Source organism: Sceloporus occidentalis, unplaced genomic scaffold (assembly GCF_023333645.1).
Source record: "Sceloporus occidentalis isolate IW3139 unplaced genomic scaffold, rSceOcc1.0.p SCAF_2, whole genome shotgun sequence".
Lineage (NCBI taxonomy): Eukaryota > Metazoa > Chordata > Lepidosauria > Squamata > Phrynosomatidae > Sceloporus > Sceloporus occidentalis.
The window spans coordinates 41,608,734-41,629,138 of NW_028316982.1; the positions used below are offsets into that span (position 1 = coordinate 41,608,734).

Below are 20,405 nucleotides of genomic sequence, written 5' to 3' on the forward strand. Positions count from 1 at the left end.
CAGTGCTTGCATTTCCATCTTTGGGTCTTCCAGCTCCATCTTTAGGGGCATAGCTGGCATAACAGCCAAAGCTTATAGTAAGCATTCCTGGCTGTCACATCTATCTGAGCTGTCATTTGACGTGATAGATCCAAAAGCACCCGCAAGCTGTGAACAGTCTTTTGGCGTAGTGTAACCTCATCCAGGTCTGGTTGACCTAACCTGCAAACCCATTTACCATGGTGAAAGAAGTGAGGCAGGCTCACATGAACTTGCAGGGAGTCTTGCCTCCTCCTCCTCCACCACCACCACCATGACTGTAAAGAGGAGATGATGAACTTCTAGTTCTGTTTTAGATTTAATCACAGTTTAACATATCATCTGAAAACTAAATGGTGATTAATCTTAGTTATGCTTAGTGTAAACAAAGTAGACTCACTATCCATGGTCAGAACTTGAACGTTATTCTTGCTAGCCATAGGCCCGGTACAAATGGGCCCAAAAGGGCAAGCTGGGGATGCCTTTCATTGCTGCGCAGTAACGCCACAGCAACCAAATTGTGCGGTGCCACTGCATAGCAAAAAAGGAGCACTAAAAAGCGGCTCCTTTTTGCGCCACCACAAGCAGCCTGGGGTGGCACATATACATTGCTGCTGCACTGTTCCATTTGGATGCAGCACAGCAGCGACATCATCGCTACACGTGCCATCTGTACGGCGCTGTGCAGCTATGATGCACTAGGGTTGTGGGGTGTGTAGGCGCTCTGCCCCAAGGCAACCCTAGCGTGTAATGAGGGTGTTGTTTAGGGTCCGTTTGTACCGGGCCATAGCTAGCTTTACCACACTATCTCCAAGTTCAGACAACAGGGAATTCTGTGATTCATGAAAAACATAAGCAAAATCCTTGTCACTGCACTGGAGAAAGAGGAGGAGAAAGGGAAGAGCTTGGAAACTGAAACTTGCTATGGCTTAAACTATGGTCAAGCCTTACATCGGGTATGGATAATTCTGGAAGACTAGGAGCCACATTAACCCCCTCTGGGAAAACCTGGAGGGTATCACTCACACTATACCCCTTTTTAAAAGCCCCCTTATGGGACATTTTGAGGTTAATTTTTTAATTAGTTTTTCCTAATTTTGTTTTGACTCCTGGAGGTCCCAGCCCATAGGGCCTTCAAACAGTTGACATGCCCTCCATGTGCCATAGAGGTCATTTTGGAGCGCCTGGAGGGAGGCTTAAGGACCACAAAAATGGCCCTGAGGTTCACATGCAGCCCACCTTACATTGACCTGGAGGGGCATGCCCACCAAGGCAGACCTTAGATGAAGGTAGTTTTCAAGAGAGGTAGCTATCTCTGTCTTTGTCTCCATATTATTGAGTTGTTTTGTTTTACTCCAGATACGCTTTATGCTGCTCTTCAGCCGACAAGGGAAATTAAGACTTCAAAAGTGGTTTATTACACTGCCTGAAAAAGAGCGAAAGAAGATCACTCGAGAAATTGTGCAGATTGTTCTGGCTCGCAATCAAAAAATGAGCAGCTTTGTTGACTGGAAAGACCTTAAGCTTGTTTACAAAAGGTGTGGGTAGTTTTCGTAAATCATCTTTTTACATAAATGATCCTTCCTTCCAATGAGATTTTAGAGGAGTGGCACAAAGTGCAAAATAATTTCTTTATTTTTCTGAGAAACTTGATAGTCGTAAAAGACAGCTTGATTATAAATCAAGACTAGCTTGTCTGCCTTGGCTGGATGAACTGGCAAACAAAATGAATGCCAGTTACATTCAGAAAATACTTGTATTACTTACTGCTGAAAGATAAAGGCAGCAGGAACCACAGCAATTTGTTGAAGAATGTCTGTGTTCCTTGAAACCTACTACTATAATTTAAAGGCAACCTCCCATAAGAAACATATGTATACTATACCAATATGCAGATACTTTATTTAAATTTTGATGCTCTATATTATTTAATTGGAATAAATGTAATAAAGAATTGTCATAGAGAGCATGTTTTGTGAAATAAATGCATATTCATTAAGAGATCAAATTCTAGTGATTTCATGGGAATTTGGGCACTAGAACTTCTCTAGATTCTTTCACTTAATCTTTTCATCTTTTGGATATCTACTGGCTTAATTTCAAAACTTTATAAAGACCATGAGTGGAAGAATAGTCCCGTTTGGATATTCAGAATAAGGTTAAATCCCTGTGTATGAGTAGGCAAGCCCTGCTCCCCACACCCAAAGGCCGTGTCTTGTTTGCATTGGGGTTATAGTATGAGCAGAACAGCTACACAGAGCAAGTTACACATTATATTATATGTGGTGTAGGATGATCCCCAATATGAGGTGCCTGTAAAATTAGTCTGTACATATTCTATTACAGGATAGAATCAAAATTAGCACTGTTATTTATGAGGAAATGTACTTACAAAAAGACCACTGGTCTGTTTAGTTAAGAATAGTCTACACCACCAGCAAGGCCATGGAAATGTGTCCCAATGCAAGTGAAGGGATTCTTGTGTGAACTAAATGAGAGCAACTCTCCAGAGTTTTATTCAGAAACGTTTCCGTGGCGGGTTGTAGACCGCCAAAAAGCGGCGGTCTGGCTCCGCTGCCGCTTGCAGCGTCCGGGAGATGCAGCCTTTAAACGGCGCGACTCCCGGACTCTGCAGAGAAGGAGCGCGGAAATCGCGCTCCTTCTCGGGCCCCGGAAGAGGCGCCGCAAGTGCCAAAGGGCGCACTCGCTGCGTCACTTCCGGTGCGCCATGTGCGGACGCAGAGCATCCGTTACGTCAATATGGCGGCCCCCATGTGGAAGGGGCGCTGCCATATTGTACGTATTCCATACGTACTAGGGTTAGGGGGGTGCGGAAGCACCGCCCCTTCCTAACCCTAATACATATGGAATACGTATTTTTTGGCGGTGTGTAACCCGCCCAAGTCTTCTTTGGAGATGTCAGGGAACCTTGCCCCCAGACCTTTTGTATGCAGCGCTTGCATTTTGTCTCAGGCAGAATCATGGCTCAGAACAGGTTACACAGGGTTATGGCTTTGACAAGTAGGGGGTCACACAGCAGTGAGAGAAGTCTGCCTGGAAAGACAAGCATTTATTTTTGATTCCATTATCATTATTTATTATTGCACTAAATTCTAAACTCTGGCTATCTTAAATGATGCCTATCTTCTTGTTGTTGTTGTTTTTTATTAGCACTGGTAAAGAAGCCACGAGTACTAATCAAGTGCACCTCTCAGATTCATTCATAATATATAAATCAATTGGGGAAAATGGTTCTTTCAGGATAACCAATCGTAGAATCAAGCACTATGGGACTGTACAAACAGCCCTGAAGGGGCGGCATCTAGCTGCCCCTTCTTCAGCCAGATCGGGGGCGTGGCCCCGATCCAGCCTTTCGAAGGCACAAAAAGGAGCCACAAAAAGCGGCTCCTTTTTGCACCCTCGAAAAGGTGCCATAGCCATGGCAGTGCAGCTGTAAGGCACTCCTTCAGCTCTATGTCATCTGGACACAGTGCCAGAGGTGCACCATGACACCGTACGCCATCTGGAGTGGCACACGGTGTTAGGGTGCCCTGAGGGGCAGAGTCGGGCATGCATTGTCAGGACGATATGCCCTAACCCTGCCCCCAGGCTGGCCTTTTAGGCTGATCTGTACAGGGCCTAAGTAGCATTAATATTATCCAGATAGTCTCATATTTTTCACTTGTACATTTTAGGTATGCTAGTTTATATTTCTGCTGTGCAATAGAAGATGAAGATAATGAACTTTTGGCCCTAGAGGTTGTCCATCGTTATGTAGAACTATTGGACAGATATTTTGGAAATGTAAGTATCTCTCACCCTCCAAGCATGACAAAAAGCTGTCTTTTTGTTTTGTTTTTCCTTTTGATATGTCAAATGTTGTTTATTCTGCCCCCAACAATGACTTGAGATACATTGTGAATGTTTTTTTTTTTTAGGATAGCAGGTTTGTGGGAGAAAGGGGAAAACATATGAATACCCAAATGTAATGTATTCCAATGTTTTTGTGTCATATTTTCCCATACTGAAAGGTTAAAATGCCTCTCCTAAGGCTTAGTTACTGATACCAAGAGCTTTAAACTAGAATATGTTGATATTTTTGGTCTCAGCCTTTGGTTCTGCCCACCACTGGAATACTTTCTCTCAAAACTTCTCTCAACTTGAATCTGGCACTAGGTTTTTCTTCCCATTTTCTGCTCTTCAGTAGGAGGGGGGTTCCTCCAATTCTGCTACCACCCACTAATGGATACCCCTAAGATCATTGCCTTAGTAGGAAGTCACTGATACATTTATTTTGCCCTTTTCCCACCTCTGACTTTTCATAGACTTCTTCTCTTCCCAAGGGAGCTGAGAATCATATAATCACAGATACCAAGTAAAGGCATGCAAACAGAGAGTGGAAAAGAGGAGACCTTTTAAGGGAAGCTTTTAGTCTAAGCAAGCACATCTTACATTAACAAGGCACCATATTCATGGAGGCACCTTCCATTGAGCTATACTGCAAAGTTAGTGACAGGAAAAGTGCAAAATAGACCACTAAGTCACGGAATGTTATGGAGGCCATTAATGGGTGGTGGCAGCTGACAGAACTTGAATCATAGAATCGCATTCAGAAACAAGATCTAAAGCAGATTTAAATTAGAAAAAAACCTGCAAATGTGGGAAATTTCCTGCAAACATGAAATAACGCAAAAATAAAGCAAATGTAAAAGGGACAAAAATGGCAGCTTTTTACTTTTGGGGAGTTCCAAAAATAAAAAGCTGCCATTTTTGTCCCCTTTACGTTCACTTTATTTTTTCGTTATTTCACGTTTGCAGGGATGTTGTGTCAAAAACTTCCTACATTTGCAGTTTTTTTCTAATTTAAATCTGATTTAGATCCCGTTTCTGAATGGGATTTTGCTAGTGTGATAAGGTCCATAGAGTTGGAAGAGACCTCAAGGGCCTCAAGAACAGAAGGTGAACAGAAAATTCTACCATCTGGAATCTATGTAGAGACACCCACTACCTTATCTCTTGGGCTTTGTCTGCATGGGCTAAAGGTCCCATCAGAACCCCCTCTCCATTCTGGCATCATCCTATTTGAACAACACACACCCCAAATCCCACTTCTGATGTGAGTAGTCCAAATGACGCTTGGTAGGTTCCACACCAGAACCAGGCTATGCCAACCTTAAAATTGAGTTAAATAGCATGCATGTTCTGCTCTAGATCTTCCTGGAAGGTCTGGAGCCCCCATTCCCATGCCACCATGGCTGTCTCCATGGGTGTCCATCTGGGCCTCCCAATATTTTCACTGCCACTGTGGGTCACTCTTTCCATGGTCAGAATGAGGTGCCCAGCCATTTGACCACTGCTGGGCACTTCATTCTTACCTTAGAAGTGAACAACCTGTGGCTGTGGTGGTGGATGCATGGGCAGCTCAGTGGGATGCCTGTGCAGACAGCCAGGCTGGTGCAGAAATGGAGGCCAAGGTAACAGGAGCTGGTCAAGGGAGCTGGGGGGCTAGGATACTTCAGGTGTCCCTAGAGTATCCTAGCCAGTGCAGACAAGGCCTTAGTGTTAGTATTAGTATTATTGATACATCCCTTCTAGTCTTCATTAAACCAAGAATGTTGCTTCTTGTGTTGTTGCATTGGTCAATTTTGCTTTGAAATTACAAGATTCATGAGAGTTTGAAGTGTGTAAGTACATAGTCCTAGGAGAATCGCGTACAGTGCAACCATCTTTTAGCCTGCTCATAAGTAAAGCCCACTGATTTTAGTGGGATCTGTTTTCTGCCACATGTAATTAAGGAGTTAAAGTGTGGTTGGAATGTCACATAGTGCCTTAAGCTGTTTTACATCTTTAAGTTCCTGAACTTAATGACATTCACTCTTGCATTTCCCTTGTTCATTGTCTGCCACAAGGGTGCACACATGCAGCAGTTTTGTAATGAGCCTACTACACCCAGTGCTGTCATTTCACATCTGAATATTTCTTTCTGTAAACTTTACTAGGTATGTGAGCTGGATATTATTTTCAATTTTGAAAAGGCCTACTTTATTCTTGATGAGTTTCTAATGGGAGGAGAAATCCAAGAAACATCCAAAAAGTCTGCAGTGAAAGCAATAGAAGATGCTGACATGTTACAAGAGGTAAGGCAGAGGACCACAGAAGAGGAAGTCAAATCAGATTTCATTTCCTCCTTCACAACAAAATGAAGAACATGAAGGTCAGGTGCTTTGAATACGAGAATAAATAGGGAAGAGTCTCCATTAATTATAAAGCTGTGCAAAAGACAAATGAAAACGAATCACTGAAAATGAAATGCCAGCTGACATCTGTTGGTCACTATGGGCTTCCCTCTCTGTCCATGAAGAGAAATGTTTTCAGGCAAGGGGGGGATGGGTATGTCTCCCACACTGTGGAAAGCTCATCTGTCATTGCTGCCCTGCTGCTGGCGGTATCATGATATCTGGAGAGAAGGGGAGCCTGGTAAAGTTGTAAGAGATCTTGAAAGGAATTTGGGGCAATTGAAGCTGGATTCACTGTAGGATAGCTAGATTGGGATATCAGGCTTTGAGATTTCAGAGCCCAGACTTGGACACCTTGATTTTGTCCCTAGTGACATTTGAGAGGTGAGGGAGGAAGTGAAGTAAGGGGAGGAATGGGCCAGTGAACCTGTTGGAGGCAGTAACCATTCCAAAGCTATCTGCACCAGAGCTAGCAGTGCACAGTATATTCCAAAGATGTCTTTGGAATGTGTGTGTCTGCTCACATACATGTTATTTTCGAGGCATGGATTTTACCCTGAGCTGCTGCCCCCTCGATCTGAGGACTAGAGCAAAGGGACAAGTTCCTGAAATCTGGGAACTTTAGTTCAACGGAATCTAAAGTCCTCCCATTTCCATGAGATATACCAATAAATAGGAAATATTATGCAGCCCATATTTTTCCTCTTCTTGAAAACCAGAAATAAGAGGGAAGAATAAAGGATGGCACAGGACAAAAGGAAGGGTTGCCTCAACTTTTTGACTGTCCAAAATACATCCAGCAAAGCTGAAGTCAGACTATCTGTAGCCCAGGCTTAACATATTTAGAAGTGCTTTTTAAATTTAAATTTAAATCTAAATTAGATAAATGTATCTATGGCCCAGAACCAAGCTTACCATTTGAATGAAAAGGGTGAGAAATAACACCGTTGCTTTGTCTTCTTCATGATTGGTGCCTGCCTTCTGAAGTAAGACAGGAGCTATAGAGAATAACTTCAGGTGGGCAAAGCAGCTAACAGTACTTTCCACTAAGCCAACCAGTCACAGATATGTGGCTCTGATGGGTCTTCTTCTCCCAAGCCAAACATTGTTGGTGGAGTGTCTTGAGTGATTGCCTGTGGCACCTAAAATGTCTCAGAGCCAGGCAATTAAGGGCCTAACTGGCTCTAGAGAGCCTTTCCCCCATGATTTTGACCAGATAGGCTCTCTGGAACTGTGAAGTACCTTCCTGTGAGTGAAATTCACTACCACTCAATACTTCTTGGCCTGAGGTAAATACATCCTGTTACTTACTTGCCCCTGTCCATTAAGCCATATCTTGTCCGTATCAAAACTGGCACCTGGTTTGTTCTTGCAAGGAACAACTGAGCAAAGAAATCTCTGAACAGGCAATTTTGGATCTAGCCAGCAGCCTTTTCTTTGGCTTATTTTACCCCCACCCATCCCTGCCTCATCAACAGGACCAGAGTAGTTGTTGACAACCACACCCATGGCTTTCTGGACTGTATCCCTGACAATATGTAGCCAAGGAAGGTATGAATGTTTCATTGAGAAATAAGGTATACTGTGACTTGTTCTAAAAAATCAATGTAAACTGAACACACAGTGTCATAGAATTGGTCTCAAAATGACATGAGTATACTTTTGAAGCTCAAGGTTATACCCCAAGACCGGTTGACTTTTTTATGGGCTCTAGGATGTCTATTATTGGGGGAAATATCTGAGGATTTTAATAGAAGCATCTGAAAATTTGGAACTAGATTCCGGCTTCAATTCAGGATCCAGGATGCTCCCAGATGTTATCATACCTAAATCGCCACTGATGTAGATGGGATGCTGCCACTCTGATGCATCCCAGGTTGAAGCCTCACTCAGCCAGCACTTTTTCAAAGTTGAGGAGCTTCCAACTTCAAAAATTGGCCAGCTCAGTGAGGCTTCGACCTGGGATGCATCTGGGCGGCAGCATCCCACCTAAATCAGCGGTATTAGGTAAGATAACATCCAGGGGTATCCCAGATCCTGAATTCAAGCCAGAAGAGGTAAAACCGGCTTATTTGTTATTGTGATAAGCTCCTTAGATTCTTATAAAAGGACAGTGTTGAACTGTGAGCAAAACACCCCCCTCTGGTGGTCCCATTTTGTATGCAATGACTAATTAATGATTTGAGAATCATATTTTTTAAAAAATCTTAATTTTCACAAGTGTTTAGGTTAGGAAACATGAGAACTGTTTATTTGAAAAGCATTGCATAAATAATGAATTCCCCACTTCCCAGTGTCCATAATCCTGCCATATCAGACCTCCCAATTTCAAAGCTATAGCCATGATCCTACATTAGGTGATATAGTTATCAGATGCAGCTACAATAATCTTCTATCTAACCTGCCCAATCCATCTTTTAACAGATATATTCCCCTGAACCCAGGCATTTCCTGGTCAGTGGAGAGTGGGAAGAGCAGCAAACACTCATCTATTTTCCAATAGCTGGACACAGCAACAAGCATCCAGGGACCTCTAGAGGTCCCCTGGAGGTCTTTGCAGATAAAGTTATTTCTCTTCATCCAGCTATAGGATGCTAATGCCCCTCCTGCTCTCCACTGACCAGAAAGTGGCTGCAATCAGTGGGCTGCAGATGATAAAAGATGGTGGAAGGTTGGACAGAAGATTACTGTAGCTGTATCTTATATGGGTTTGGTGACTACAGTTGACAAATATGGGGAGTGAGGTCAATCTTAGATGTTGTGCAGTTGGTAGTAAATTCCAACCTTTGTTCTAGCCAAAAAAGTGAGCTGCGATTGTGTATGTCCAAATTAGTCCATCATAATCCACCAAATGGATACTAACCTACATATGATAGTTTTAATCTTCTTCTAGGAGTAAAGATTTTAAAAACTACCATTTGAATGATTTCTTGGGTATTATCTGAACCCATGGAAATTTCAATGCATTTCATGGAATTAAAGTCCTCAATGTCCACTTCAGCATTTGTGGGTATAGACAGAAGGTTGTTCCTCAGAATCTAAGCATCAAGAGTAACAAAACAAATGTGGCAAACCTTTTGTTCTGAGTAGATGAATGACTTCATTCTCTTCAAAGACAAAAAAGTAACCAACAAATTTTCTGAGTCTTAAAACTTTGTTTTTGTTGTGTACCTTTCAAACTGTTTCCAACTTATGCTGGCTCTAAGGTGAACTGATAATGAGGTTTCCTTGGCAGGATTTGTTCAGAAAGGGTTTGAGAGACTGAGAGAGTATGATGTGCCCAAAGTAATTCACTGGGTTTCCATGACCAAGTGGTAATTTAAACCCTGGTCTCCAGAGTCCTAGTCCAGTGCTCAAACTGCTAAACCACTCTGAAATGACTACTGTTATTACAAACTCAAAGATTTAGCTGTGTTAGTCTGTAGAATCAGTTTGTAGAGAGATCTTGTAGCACCTTTGAGACTGAAAGACTAAATGGCAGCATGAGCTTTCATAGACTGTCTCCCTGGGCATTCTATCTCAGACCTCAGAACAGTGTTCCTTGAACAAAAGAACTACAAAGGTAGATTAGATAGAGAAACAGCAGAATTGGAGTTCACCTGTAGACTACAATCCATCAGCAATAGATTGAACAAAGATAAAGACTTTCAGGCACACTACACACATTTCAACACTTTCTAATCCCATCCTCATGGGTGGCGTCCTACAGTTATCTATTCTCTTCATTTACAGGCTAGTTTCCAGTGCCAAACTGGACTGGCAGAGTCTCCTTCTTTGAATGCTTATAAAGAGAGTCTGGATGACTATCTGTCATGAGTACTTTGCTTGTGCATTCCTGCATGGCAAAATGAGGTTGGCCTGGATGGCCCTTGGGGGTCTCTTCCAACTCTATGATTCTGTGATTCTAAAGGAATAAGTTGATGCTGTGAAGGTTACTTATTATTATTATTATTATTATTATTATTATTATTAAATGTATTTATTTATATAGCGCTGTAGATTTAAACAGCTCTGTATATAAAAACAATAAATATATAAGAGTAAACCTGCCTATGGCATACAATCTAAGAAATAATAGGATAATACATATAAAATGCAAGCCTGAGTCAAGTTTGGGCCCTTTTGCTGGTTCAAGACCAGCAAAAGGGCCCAAGCTTGACTCAGGCTTGCATCCTGAGGTTGCTAAAATGAGTACCCAGACTGTTGGGGGCAAATTAGCTTACTTGCTAATTAGCTTACTTGCTGTTCACCGCTATGATCTTTGGAATAACGGTATATAAATAAAACAAATTATTAAATTATTAAAATGCATAGCAATACAGGAAATGGTTCAATAAAACAGGCAACAAAAAAGAACATCAAATAGTAAATGATAATCACGCAATGCCTGGGAATGCTTCTCTGAACAGGATGGTCTTCAACTCCGATTTGAAGCTGGTTAACGAAGTGATGACCCTTGATGTGGGGGAAGAAGGTTCCAGGAGTGAGGGGCAGCAAGTGAAAAGGGGCAAATCCAAGATGGGGCAGAGAAAATCCTGGGCTGAGACAGCAGACCTTGACTACCAGAATGGAGGGCTGGAGTGGGAAGGTGAGGAGAAAGAAGATCTAATAAATAAGGAGGGGCCAGCCCATGGAGGACTTTAAACGTCAACAGCAGGAGCTTATACAGAATATGGAAAGGGAAGGGGAGCCAGTGAAGGGATGCCAACAAAGGAGAGATGTGGTCAGAGCGGTGGACGGATATGATAATGCCTGCAGCTGAATGCTGGACAGAAATTAAAGGACAGAGGTGGGAAAGAGGAAGCCCAGCCAGGAGGATGTTACAGAAATCAAGTCATGATACCACTAGGGCATGGACCAGAATCTTGGCCGGTGGGGCCGGAGAGATATGGTCGGATTTTGGCAATGTTGTATAAAAAGAATCTACAAGCCTTGGCTGTGGTCTGGATCTGAGGGATACATGACAGAGAAGAATCAAAGATAAAACCAAGACTATGGGCTTGCTGAACTGGTTGAATAGAAATGTTGTCCACAGAGACAGAAAAGGAGTGTTGGAGGGTGGACTTAAGAGGAAAGACAAGAAGCTCTGTCTTGGACATGTTGAGCTTCAAACACCGATGGTGCATCCACTGCAAGACAGCTGTGAGACAAGATGAATCTTGCTGTTCAAGCCTTGGAGAAAGGTCAGGGGTGGAAAGATACAGCTGGGTGTCATTGGCGTACAGATGGTAGGAAAAACCAAAAGAGCTAATGAGTTTACCTAAGGACAGTGTGTAGAGAGAAAACAGAAGGGGACCCAGAACAGAGCCCTGGGGAACTCCAACAGATAAGGGAACAGAGGACGAAGTCTGACCACCTGTGACCACTGCAAAAGATCTGTCTGACAAGATCTAAACCAGTTGAGAACATAACATATTTTGTTATGCTACAACTCCAAAAAACTGGAGGATAGGTTATGTAGCAAAAAACTACATGGTTTACCTTACAAAAGACAACTGATGCCTAAAAATGTTCTATTCAATTTGTTAGCTTCATGAAATTTCCCATCACATGCACTTTGCAGTTGTGACTTGATAAACTGTATTAGAATGTAAGAGCTCATGGCTTATCTCAGATTTTGGTCTATCAAGGTGGAGATCGAATTATTTTTTTCCCCTAAATAAATTTGGATGCTTGATTCACCAGGCGTGGTCTTTTTATTTCTCCTGGGGGATGAAAAGTCCCCCTCAGAAGGGCATTTAGAATTCTCAACCAGAGATTTCCTTTGGTGAATCTGACCTAACTACCAGTTTCAGGATTCCATAGGACATAGTTAAAGCAGTTAAAGTAGAATCATACTCCTATAACTGTGTAGTGTAAAAATGTCCTGAATGACAGAATTTCTCCAAGTGTTGCTTTTAAAAAAATATTGATTAAAGTATTTATAGATCACCTTGTATCATTATATTTCAGGGCATCATACAAATAAAATCAATTCCAACATTTTAAAACAATTCAAAATTTAAAACAACAGGGAATAATTTAAACAGACTAAAAGCATATTAAGCAACACAATAAATTATTTTTCATTCAGGCATCCACACCAGCATCTCTGCATCATGATTCATCCAGAAAATGGCATGGACAGATTTTAATCCAAATACATTACATTGTGTGGGGCTAAACTGTGCCCCAGAGGCAAAATGTAACAGATTTGGTATAAACATTTTTTTTTGTCTCAACTGTTTTTTCTGTCTTTACAATAAAACAAAACAACCAAAGCTACATGGTGGATTTCTAAAACTTAGAGATATTGCTTAGAACTCTTCGTGTGACAATTGTATACAATGTTCACTTTGTAAGTAAAAATGCCCACTTCTGTTGGTAAAATGTCCACTTTGTTGGCCAATTATGTGTGAATTCTGCACCAAATTGTGATTCTAGGGTATTAAGAGGTCCTGTGTGCCTGGATGAGGATTAAGATATGAGTAAATTGGGATTTTGATCATTTGGAAATAATGGTGCTTAAAATCTTAAATATCCTACCAGTATGGGGAAATGAACTGTTAAGATGACAGTTGGTTTTATAGCCTTCTTGTAAATTCTGTTCATTCTGTAAATTAGTTTCAGCCCCCTGGATTCTCATAGTTTCCAAGGCATCTCTTGATATTGAATCAATTCCCTCCCACTGCATTATGAAGTCCACATGTAATTTGTAATAAGAAAGTTAATAGCTCAATTTCTCTTTGTTGCAGACAATGGAAGAATACATGAACAAGCCTGCATTTTAACTAGAAGCTACATCAACGATAGGAGGATACATGTACAATCTGCCTGTTCCTAGGCACTGAATTTTATTTAAGAAATGGAACATCTCCTCTTCCCAGAATGTTCTAAAGAAATATGTCTATGCAATATTTAAGATGAAGGCCAGCCACAGCACCACATGCATAACAACTTATGTGTACTATATTTTATATGAAGTATTTATAATTTAATCAGACATTTTTTGGCTGTCCAGATTGAATGTTCATTTTTTTAAGGCAACTCTTATCCTCCAGTTTTTTTTTAATTCTATGCAATTGATACTAGAAGAATATATTTATATGACTTTGGGTCAGTTTCTCACCAATTCAGTATAATTTTGTAAAAAAAAAGAGCCATTTATTTTGAAGGTGATCATTTTTCTTGATTAATAAAAATTGTCAAAAATCTTCAAAGAGGTGATGGATTCTGTTATTTAATAATAATAATAATAATAATAATAATAATACATTTTATTTATAGACCGCTATTCTGCAATGATCATAGCGGTGTACAGTAAAAAATTGCAATACAATACAAAATACAATGTGACAGTTAAAGGAGGGAGAAGTCTCGTCCTTTGGGCAGTCCCTGATGTTGCTGGGTCTGCCTGATGGCTCCCTCTGAGGCCGAGATGACAGTTGAGGAGGGAGGGGCCTCTTCCTTCAGGCTGTCCCTGATGTTGCTGGGTCTGCCTGATGGCTCTCTCAATTTAGATTGCTTTGAAGACAGGTTACTATTTCAAATAACAAACTTAACTGTGTTATATGTTCAGCTGTTTCTATCAATAATGGTAATACATTACAACACTTAAACACACTCACAACACAAGCTTACTTTTCTCAACACTGGGGTCAGCCTGTTATATTTTGCTACACCCATTCATTCCAGTATTTGCACATACAGTCAGCCCTCTGCATCAAAGGATTATTTATCTATGGATTCAATCATCCACGGCTTGAAAATATTTCCAAAAAGCAAACTTTGATTTTGCTAATTTATATAAAGGATGCTATTTTACTACACCATTATATTTAATGGGATTTTGGTATCCATAGGGTGTTCTGGAACCAAAGCTCAGTGGATACCAAGGGCCTACTGTATTTAAATAGTCTGATCCAGGAAATAACTTCTTGACTTCCTGCAATGAAGGGAAAAGATTGAGTTGGTGAATTTCTCTCATGTATCTTTCTCTGTGTGATCATATTCATAAAGTTATAGATATCAGCAGTAATAGTTTCACATATGGGAAGGGAAGCTTGAATAAGATCTTTTCTGATATTTCAGTATATTCATCATCTTCAGTATGTCAATCTTGCTGTGTTGCACCCACTCCTCCTCACCATGATTGTAGTTATCTAGTTGTTTGTCTCTGCTTCTAGGCTAAGGTAAGCTGCATGCAATCCACAAGTTATGTGTAGGGGCACCCCCCCCCCAGTGAATGAGGAAAAAATGCAAATAACAAAAACACGTTTTTACCTGAGAGAACACCTCTCTAGGAATCTCTAGGTTCTCCTGTGCAACTCTGTGGTCAACATCTGCCAGACATTGACCATAGAAATGCGCTGGAGGAGCTACAGATGCCTAGTGGAGTGTTCTTTCCAGGAATCTTTAGGTCCTTCAGTATGGCTTTGGGTTAAAATTTATCATAGAGTTGTGCTGGAAGACCTTGATATTTCTAGAGAGAACATATTAATAAAATCCATGAATAATCAAATCTGTAGAAGTCAAAGCCACAAATGTGGAGAGATGAGTGTACTTTGTTGTTGTTGACTGCCTTTGAGTTTACCCTGACTCATGTCAACCCCATGGATGAGACATCTCCAAGATCCCCTATCCTCCTCTGCTCTACTCAGGCTCTGCAGACTCAAAATTGTGACTCCTCTGATTGAGTCTAGCCATCTAGTGTGCAGTCTACCTCTTTTTTCCCTGCCTTCTAGCTTCCTTAGAATTATTGTCTTTTCTAGTAAGTCATACCTTCTGATGATGTGGCCAAAGTATGACAGCCTCAGTTTCATCATCTTGGCTTCCAGGGTAAGTTCAGGCTTAATCTGTTCTTGGACTCATTTGTTTGTCTTTTTGGCTGTTCATGGTATACTCAGAATCATCAGAAAGCAAAAGTGTCACTATCTCAGCCACTCATGAAAAAATATAGCAATGTCTTTTGCTTTTGGACCTACCAAATTGTATCTTTGCCAACCCGTGGTATCCATAGAACTCTTGCCCAGCACCACATTTCCAATGTGTTGATTCTCTTTTTGTCAGCTTTCTACACTATCCAGCTTTCCCCATCATGCATACTATAGCATGGATGAGTCTGACCTATTCAAGGATATATCTTTACACTTGCTCAATGGCCTCCTTCTTTGGGATGGGCAGGTCTTTGGTGTTCTGAGGCTGCACATACCCCATGCCACACCGCAGAGGGCCACAGCTCTTCCCATGTTCCCATCCGATTTGTTTGAAAAAGAAATGTTTAAAATTGGAAAAATCTGTTCTGGGGGGCAGGGGTGTGTGTGCTTTCTGCTTCTTCTTCCCCTCCCCAGACATGATGCACACCCAAATGGGCAAAAGTCCTGTGACTAATTGGGGAATTGAACTCTGATCTCCTGAGTCATGCAGTGCTCAAACCAGTACACCTCACTGGCCCATGAGCATTATGCATAAATAAATCTCCCTGAAGTCTGTGGTACATAAACACAGGTTGGTGTGCACAGGATTAGAGACTGTCTGTCCTGCATGTAGTACTCTGAAAGCAACATTGGTGGTGCTTTGTTAAATATAGAATGCCATGGGAGAACAGGGTGATAAATGGTTTTTGCACCATGTGAAAGCTATTAGCTAAAAATCTCAAGTGCGTGAAATTCTGCCAAAAATAGCTTTTAAAGCAGTACAGGGGTTACAGCTGAAGGATACAGACCAGGCACTGCATTTGTTCTTATTGCTGATCAGCCAGTGGTTCAGTGGATGCTCTTAGGAAAACCACTTTCAGACTCTTGTTTATGATGGCATAGTAGAAGTACTAATGATTTACTTCTTAGATCCTTGAAAAGTTTGTGTAGGGTTCTGATCATCATGCTAGATTTTGAATAAACAGCCCTAGGTTCAAACCTGCTTAGGTATGAAACCCATTGGACTACCATTATTTTTCATTATCGGAAATAATGCTATATACTAATATTTTTCAACTAGGTGTATAGCCATCATACAGAAATAAAGCAGTTTGACTGTCATGACTCTGTCCTACAGAATTTTGGGATCTGTAGTTTTTGTGTGGCAGCAGAACTCTCTGACAGGCCAGGCTGAATACCTCATCAAACTACAATTCCTAGGATTCCACAGGATGGAGGCCTCAAAGTTAAAGTGATTCCAAACTGCTTTATTTCTGCAGTGTGACAGGCCTCTAATGCTGCATCTGCACTGCAGATGGATGCAGCCTTAGTTAATATCTCCTGGTACATAGGGAAAACTCTGACCTTAGAGAAATGTAATTTAAATTAAGGAAAACTGAACATGTTTTCCTTAGTTGCATAGGAATTGTCCTGGCCTCTGAATATGTGACACGTCTCTCAAGTTTGTTGTGAGAACAAAAGTAGCTATTCCCTTAGCATCTCTGTGAAAAGGTCATATAAATGTCTAATAGGCTGCAGTAAGAAAATGATTGACCTAAGGTTTGCAAAACACTTTTGCTTCAATTAGTGAAACTGAAGGTTTTTCCACCTCTACTTTGTGATATCTCTCTTCACAGTTCCTTGCCCCAGTGTTGGAACAGGCTTCTCTTGCACATTTTGTCAACATTAGGGTAATGGGCAAGCATGGTTTCATAGGTTATACAGTATATACAGTCAACATTTTATTTGTTGCACTTCTTCACATAAATTGTTAACCTCCATGAGTATTATTGCAAATTTCCTTAAACCTTTCCCAAGGTTCTCCAGCACTACTGTCAATTCCTTTGTCCTTCATCCTTTGTGATGAAAATAATAAAAATGGAAACTCTCACTCTCACTTTATAAATTCCCAAGCTGGACTCATGAGCCCTGAAATTTCTCTCCATTTGGAAGCAGGAGAATCACATAGGCACTTGGTGACTCTGCTCCTCACACCCCTGTTTTTGTCTTGAGTTTAGTAAATAAATAAGAAGGGGAACTTCCTGCTTGATTTACAAGTGTTAGTCAAGAAATTCCTTGTTTAACTGATAGGCTCCCTCATAAACATCAAAAGTTCCTCTTGACTGAATTTCACATACCATTTGTTTTAATAACCAGATTAGAACAAACATAGCCACCTCTGGGACAGCCCAAAGGCATTGATGACAGAGGATGTGATTTGATCTATGACATTAATATTTCAAAATTGGAGAAAGGTATAAAAGCTGGACTCTGAGAACCATTTAGTTGCCGCACGTTGGACCTTTTCATGTAGACGTGAAAGGAATAAACTTTTAAAATACACTTTTAAAAATAGAGTTTTATTCTGAGCTGTTCCCTCTTTTTTGGCATGTGTCTGCAGTGTAGATGTATCTTCACTTGGCATTTTCCAGATATATCACACTATAACTCCCATCCCTGGCCAGCCAGCAAACGGATAGCTGGTATACTGTATCTTTTTTCCCCACCATGGTAATGAACACCCTCACACCCTGACTAACTGTATTTATTTTCCAGGATCCCACGTTTGACTTTTAGAAATACAGTTTTATTCTAGGCTGCTCTCTCTTTTTTTGACATACGCCTAAATTTTTCCAATGGCATGTTCTGAAGGTTTAGCAGAATATTGTCATTAAAAAAAAAGATAACTCCCATCCATCTGTTTTTGCCATACTGATGTCAAAGGAATGATTTCAGTGCCTGGGGCAGGGAGCGTATATGCGTGTGTGTGTACTTGAAAATAACATTTGGCATGTTGAAATGTGTAATGCTTATTCACGACTCGGAAACAAAGTCCATATGTTATAGAAATATGGGTGATGGAGTAATTAAGCAAATGTAGGGCTATGGTAGATATTTTTAGTGACAATACATTCATAGGCTTTTTCTTTTTTCAGAACTGCAAAAGTGTAGGCTGGAATACATTTACTTTCTTGGCTGCAAGCAGCGGAAATGTTGCATCTGTAGTCCTGATTTCCACAAGATATTGCCAGCTGTCCATGTCATAGCATTCCTCTGATTTTAAGTGACAATATCCTAGGCCTGATTGTGTTACCAGTTGTTTGTAACTCTGTGAATATTAAATCTCAGTAAGATGAGAGCAACTACATACAGGTGTTTAGAAAGCATTGGTCTAGATTGGGGTGAGAGCCATATCAGAGAGTCAGCTGTTGCTGGACTATAAGTCTCAGCAGCCCCAACCAGCACAGCCATTCATTGTGCTGGGAGTTGCAGTTCAACAGTTATTGGCCACTACTGCACTCACTGAAACAATAAGCTGTACATACATGTTGATATACTATTTAGTAACTGATTCATTGGTTTTATTCTAGTTGGGACTAGCAACTGGGTTTAGGCCTGAATTTCTTTTAAACTTCTATCTTTCCTATGGCTGAATATCCAGACAGCAGTTTTCCTTAACACCGTGTTAGACTATAATAGTTCCTAGGTATGACACTAATGGGTTTCAGTGTGTGCTGAATGATTTGCACTCTGGGAGACTAGGATTTGTCCTTGCTTGGCCATGGAAAACCACTGGGTGACCTTGGGCATGTCACATTCTCTCCGCCTAGGAGGAAGGCAATGTCAACCTTTCTTTGAATAAATCTTGCCAAGAAAACCTTACAGTAGTGTTGCCATAAGATGAAGTTGACCTGAGAGTGCATAACAAGATCGATGACACCATAAGTTAGGGTCATTTGCCCCTCTATATCATCATCATCATCATCATCATCATCATCATCATCATCATAGTCGTCGTCGTCGTCGTCGTAATAATGTCTATTCTGAATATCATGGATCTCTCTTTCTCAGTGAGTCTGGCCTTTTTGGGATGTCAGGATCTGTTTCTGTCTTAAATGTGGTTAGGTAGTGGATGTAGAATTGGACTAGGATTCTGGGACATCAAAATTCAGGTCCACACTCAGCCATGAAAACCCATGGAGTGACCATGGGTAAGTCCCACTGACTCAGCCTAAGACGAAGGTAATGGCAGGCCTCCTCTAAATAAATCTTTCCAAGAAAATCCTAAAATAGGGGCTGGTGTCCTGTTTGTGAATTTTTAAAAAAATCTCACCATTCAATCCAAAATACAACATACAAACACATTCAATAATATATAAAAAACTAACATCACATTCATCCTATACATTATAAAATACATATAAGACAAATACTTTGACCTCTACCCAAGCCTTGTTCTATCGAATATCAGATGTCCTATTTTATATCTAATATTTTTATAACTCTACTTTAAATCACAAATTATGTTTTGAAAATACAAATTGCAATGAATTTTAAACACTATATCCTCCGTAATTCTTCTGTTAAGTAAACTTAGTATTTGATTATCTTTAAAAAATTGTAATTTTATATAATTCAATGACTCCTTTCAAATAGATATGTAAATATACAAATTTGTTTCTTAAATGTTCTCTTAATTTGAAATTAAAACATCTTTCCAACATTTTCCTAAATAGTTATAAAACACTTGCCAGTCCTTTTGTACATATTCCTCTGTTTTCCCTTTCATCCAGCATGACATTTTATCTAACTCTGCCATTTCATAAACTTTAATCAGCCATTGCGCTAACATTGGTGTTGCCTCTCTCTTCCATATTTGTGCATATACTATCCTTGCACAAGTTAGCATATAGAAAATCAGTTTTCCATATCTCTCTTTTTTCTTTCTTGATTATTCCCAACAAGAAAGCCTCTGGTGCAAAAGCCACTTCAATTTTGAGTTCTATTGTCAATACTTTATGAATTTCCAACCAATAGTTTTTTGCTTTGGGACATGCCCACCATAGGTGGTAGTACGAACCTGTAATATTCTAACATTTCCAACAATGGGTTTTAGTATTTTTGCTTATTTGGGCAATTTTTTGTGGTGACAGATGCCACCTGTACATCATCTTATAGTTATTTTCTCTTAAATCCTGGCACGAAGTATATATTTTTAATTATTCTATATTCCCTCCCATTGATGGAATTTTATATTGTGCCTTATGTTTTGTGCCCATTTGACCATGCTATCCTTTATCTCCTCATTCGTATCCCATTGCAACAATAATTTATAACATTTCAAGATCATGTGTTTATTTCCTGTCTCTATTATTTTATCCCATTCAGATTTTTTTTACCTTGGATCCCTTCTTGTTTCATGTCCATCTTATATCTTTCCTTTAGTTGTTGATATAAATATCCATGACAGCCTACA

General features: G+C 40.4%; 1 protein-coding gene across 4 annotated transcripts in view; it reads left to right on the forward strand.

Moving 5' to 3' along the window:
- The window catches only part of LOC149318202 (AP-1 complex subunit sigma-3), an 88,517-nt gene that overhangs the window by 19,855 nt on the left and 48,257 nt on the right, over nt 1-20,405 (forward strand). For 2 of the 4 annotated variants that reach the window (XM_089507741.1, XM_089507742.1), the window contains exons 2-5: nt 1,378-1,556; nt 3,714-3,822; nt 6,018-6,155; nt 12,968-13,405. In XM_089507741.1, the coding sequence (XP_089363867.1) occupies nt 1,378-1,556; nt 3,714-3,822; nt 6,018-6,155; nt 12,968-13,024 (483 nt within the window). In that variant the 3' untranslated portion in view covers nt 13,025-13,405. Of the gene's footprint in view, nt 1-1,377; nt 1,557-3,713; nt 3,823-6,017; nt 6,156-12,967; nt 13,406-20,405 lie in introns of those variants that run through there. The other 2 variants (XM_089507743.1, XM_089507744.1) reach the window with 2 other exon arrangements.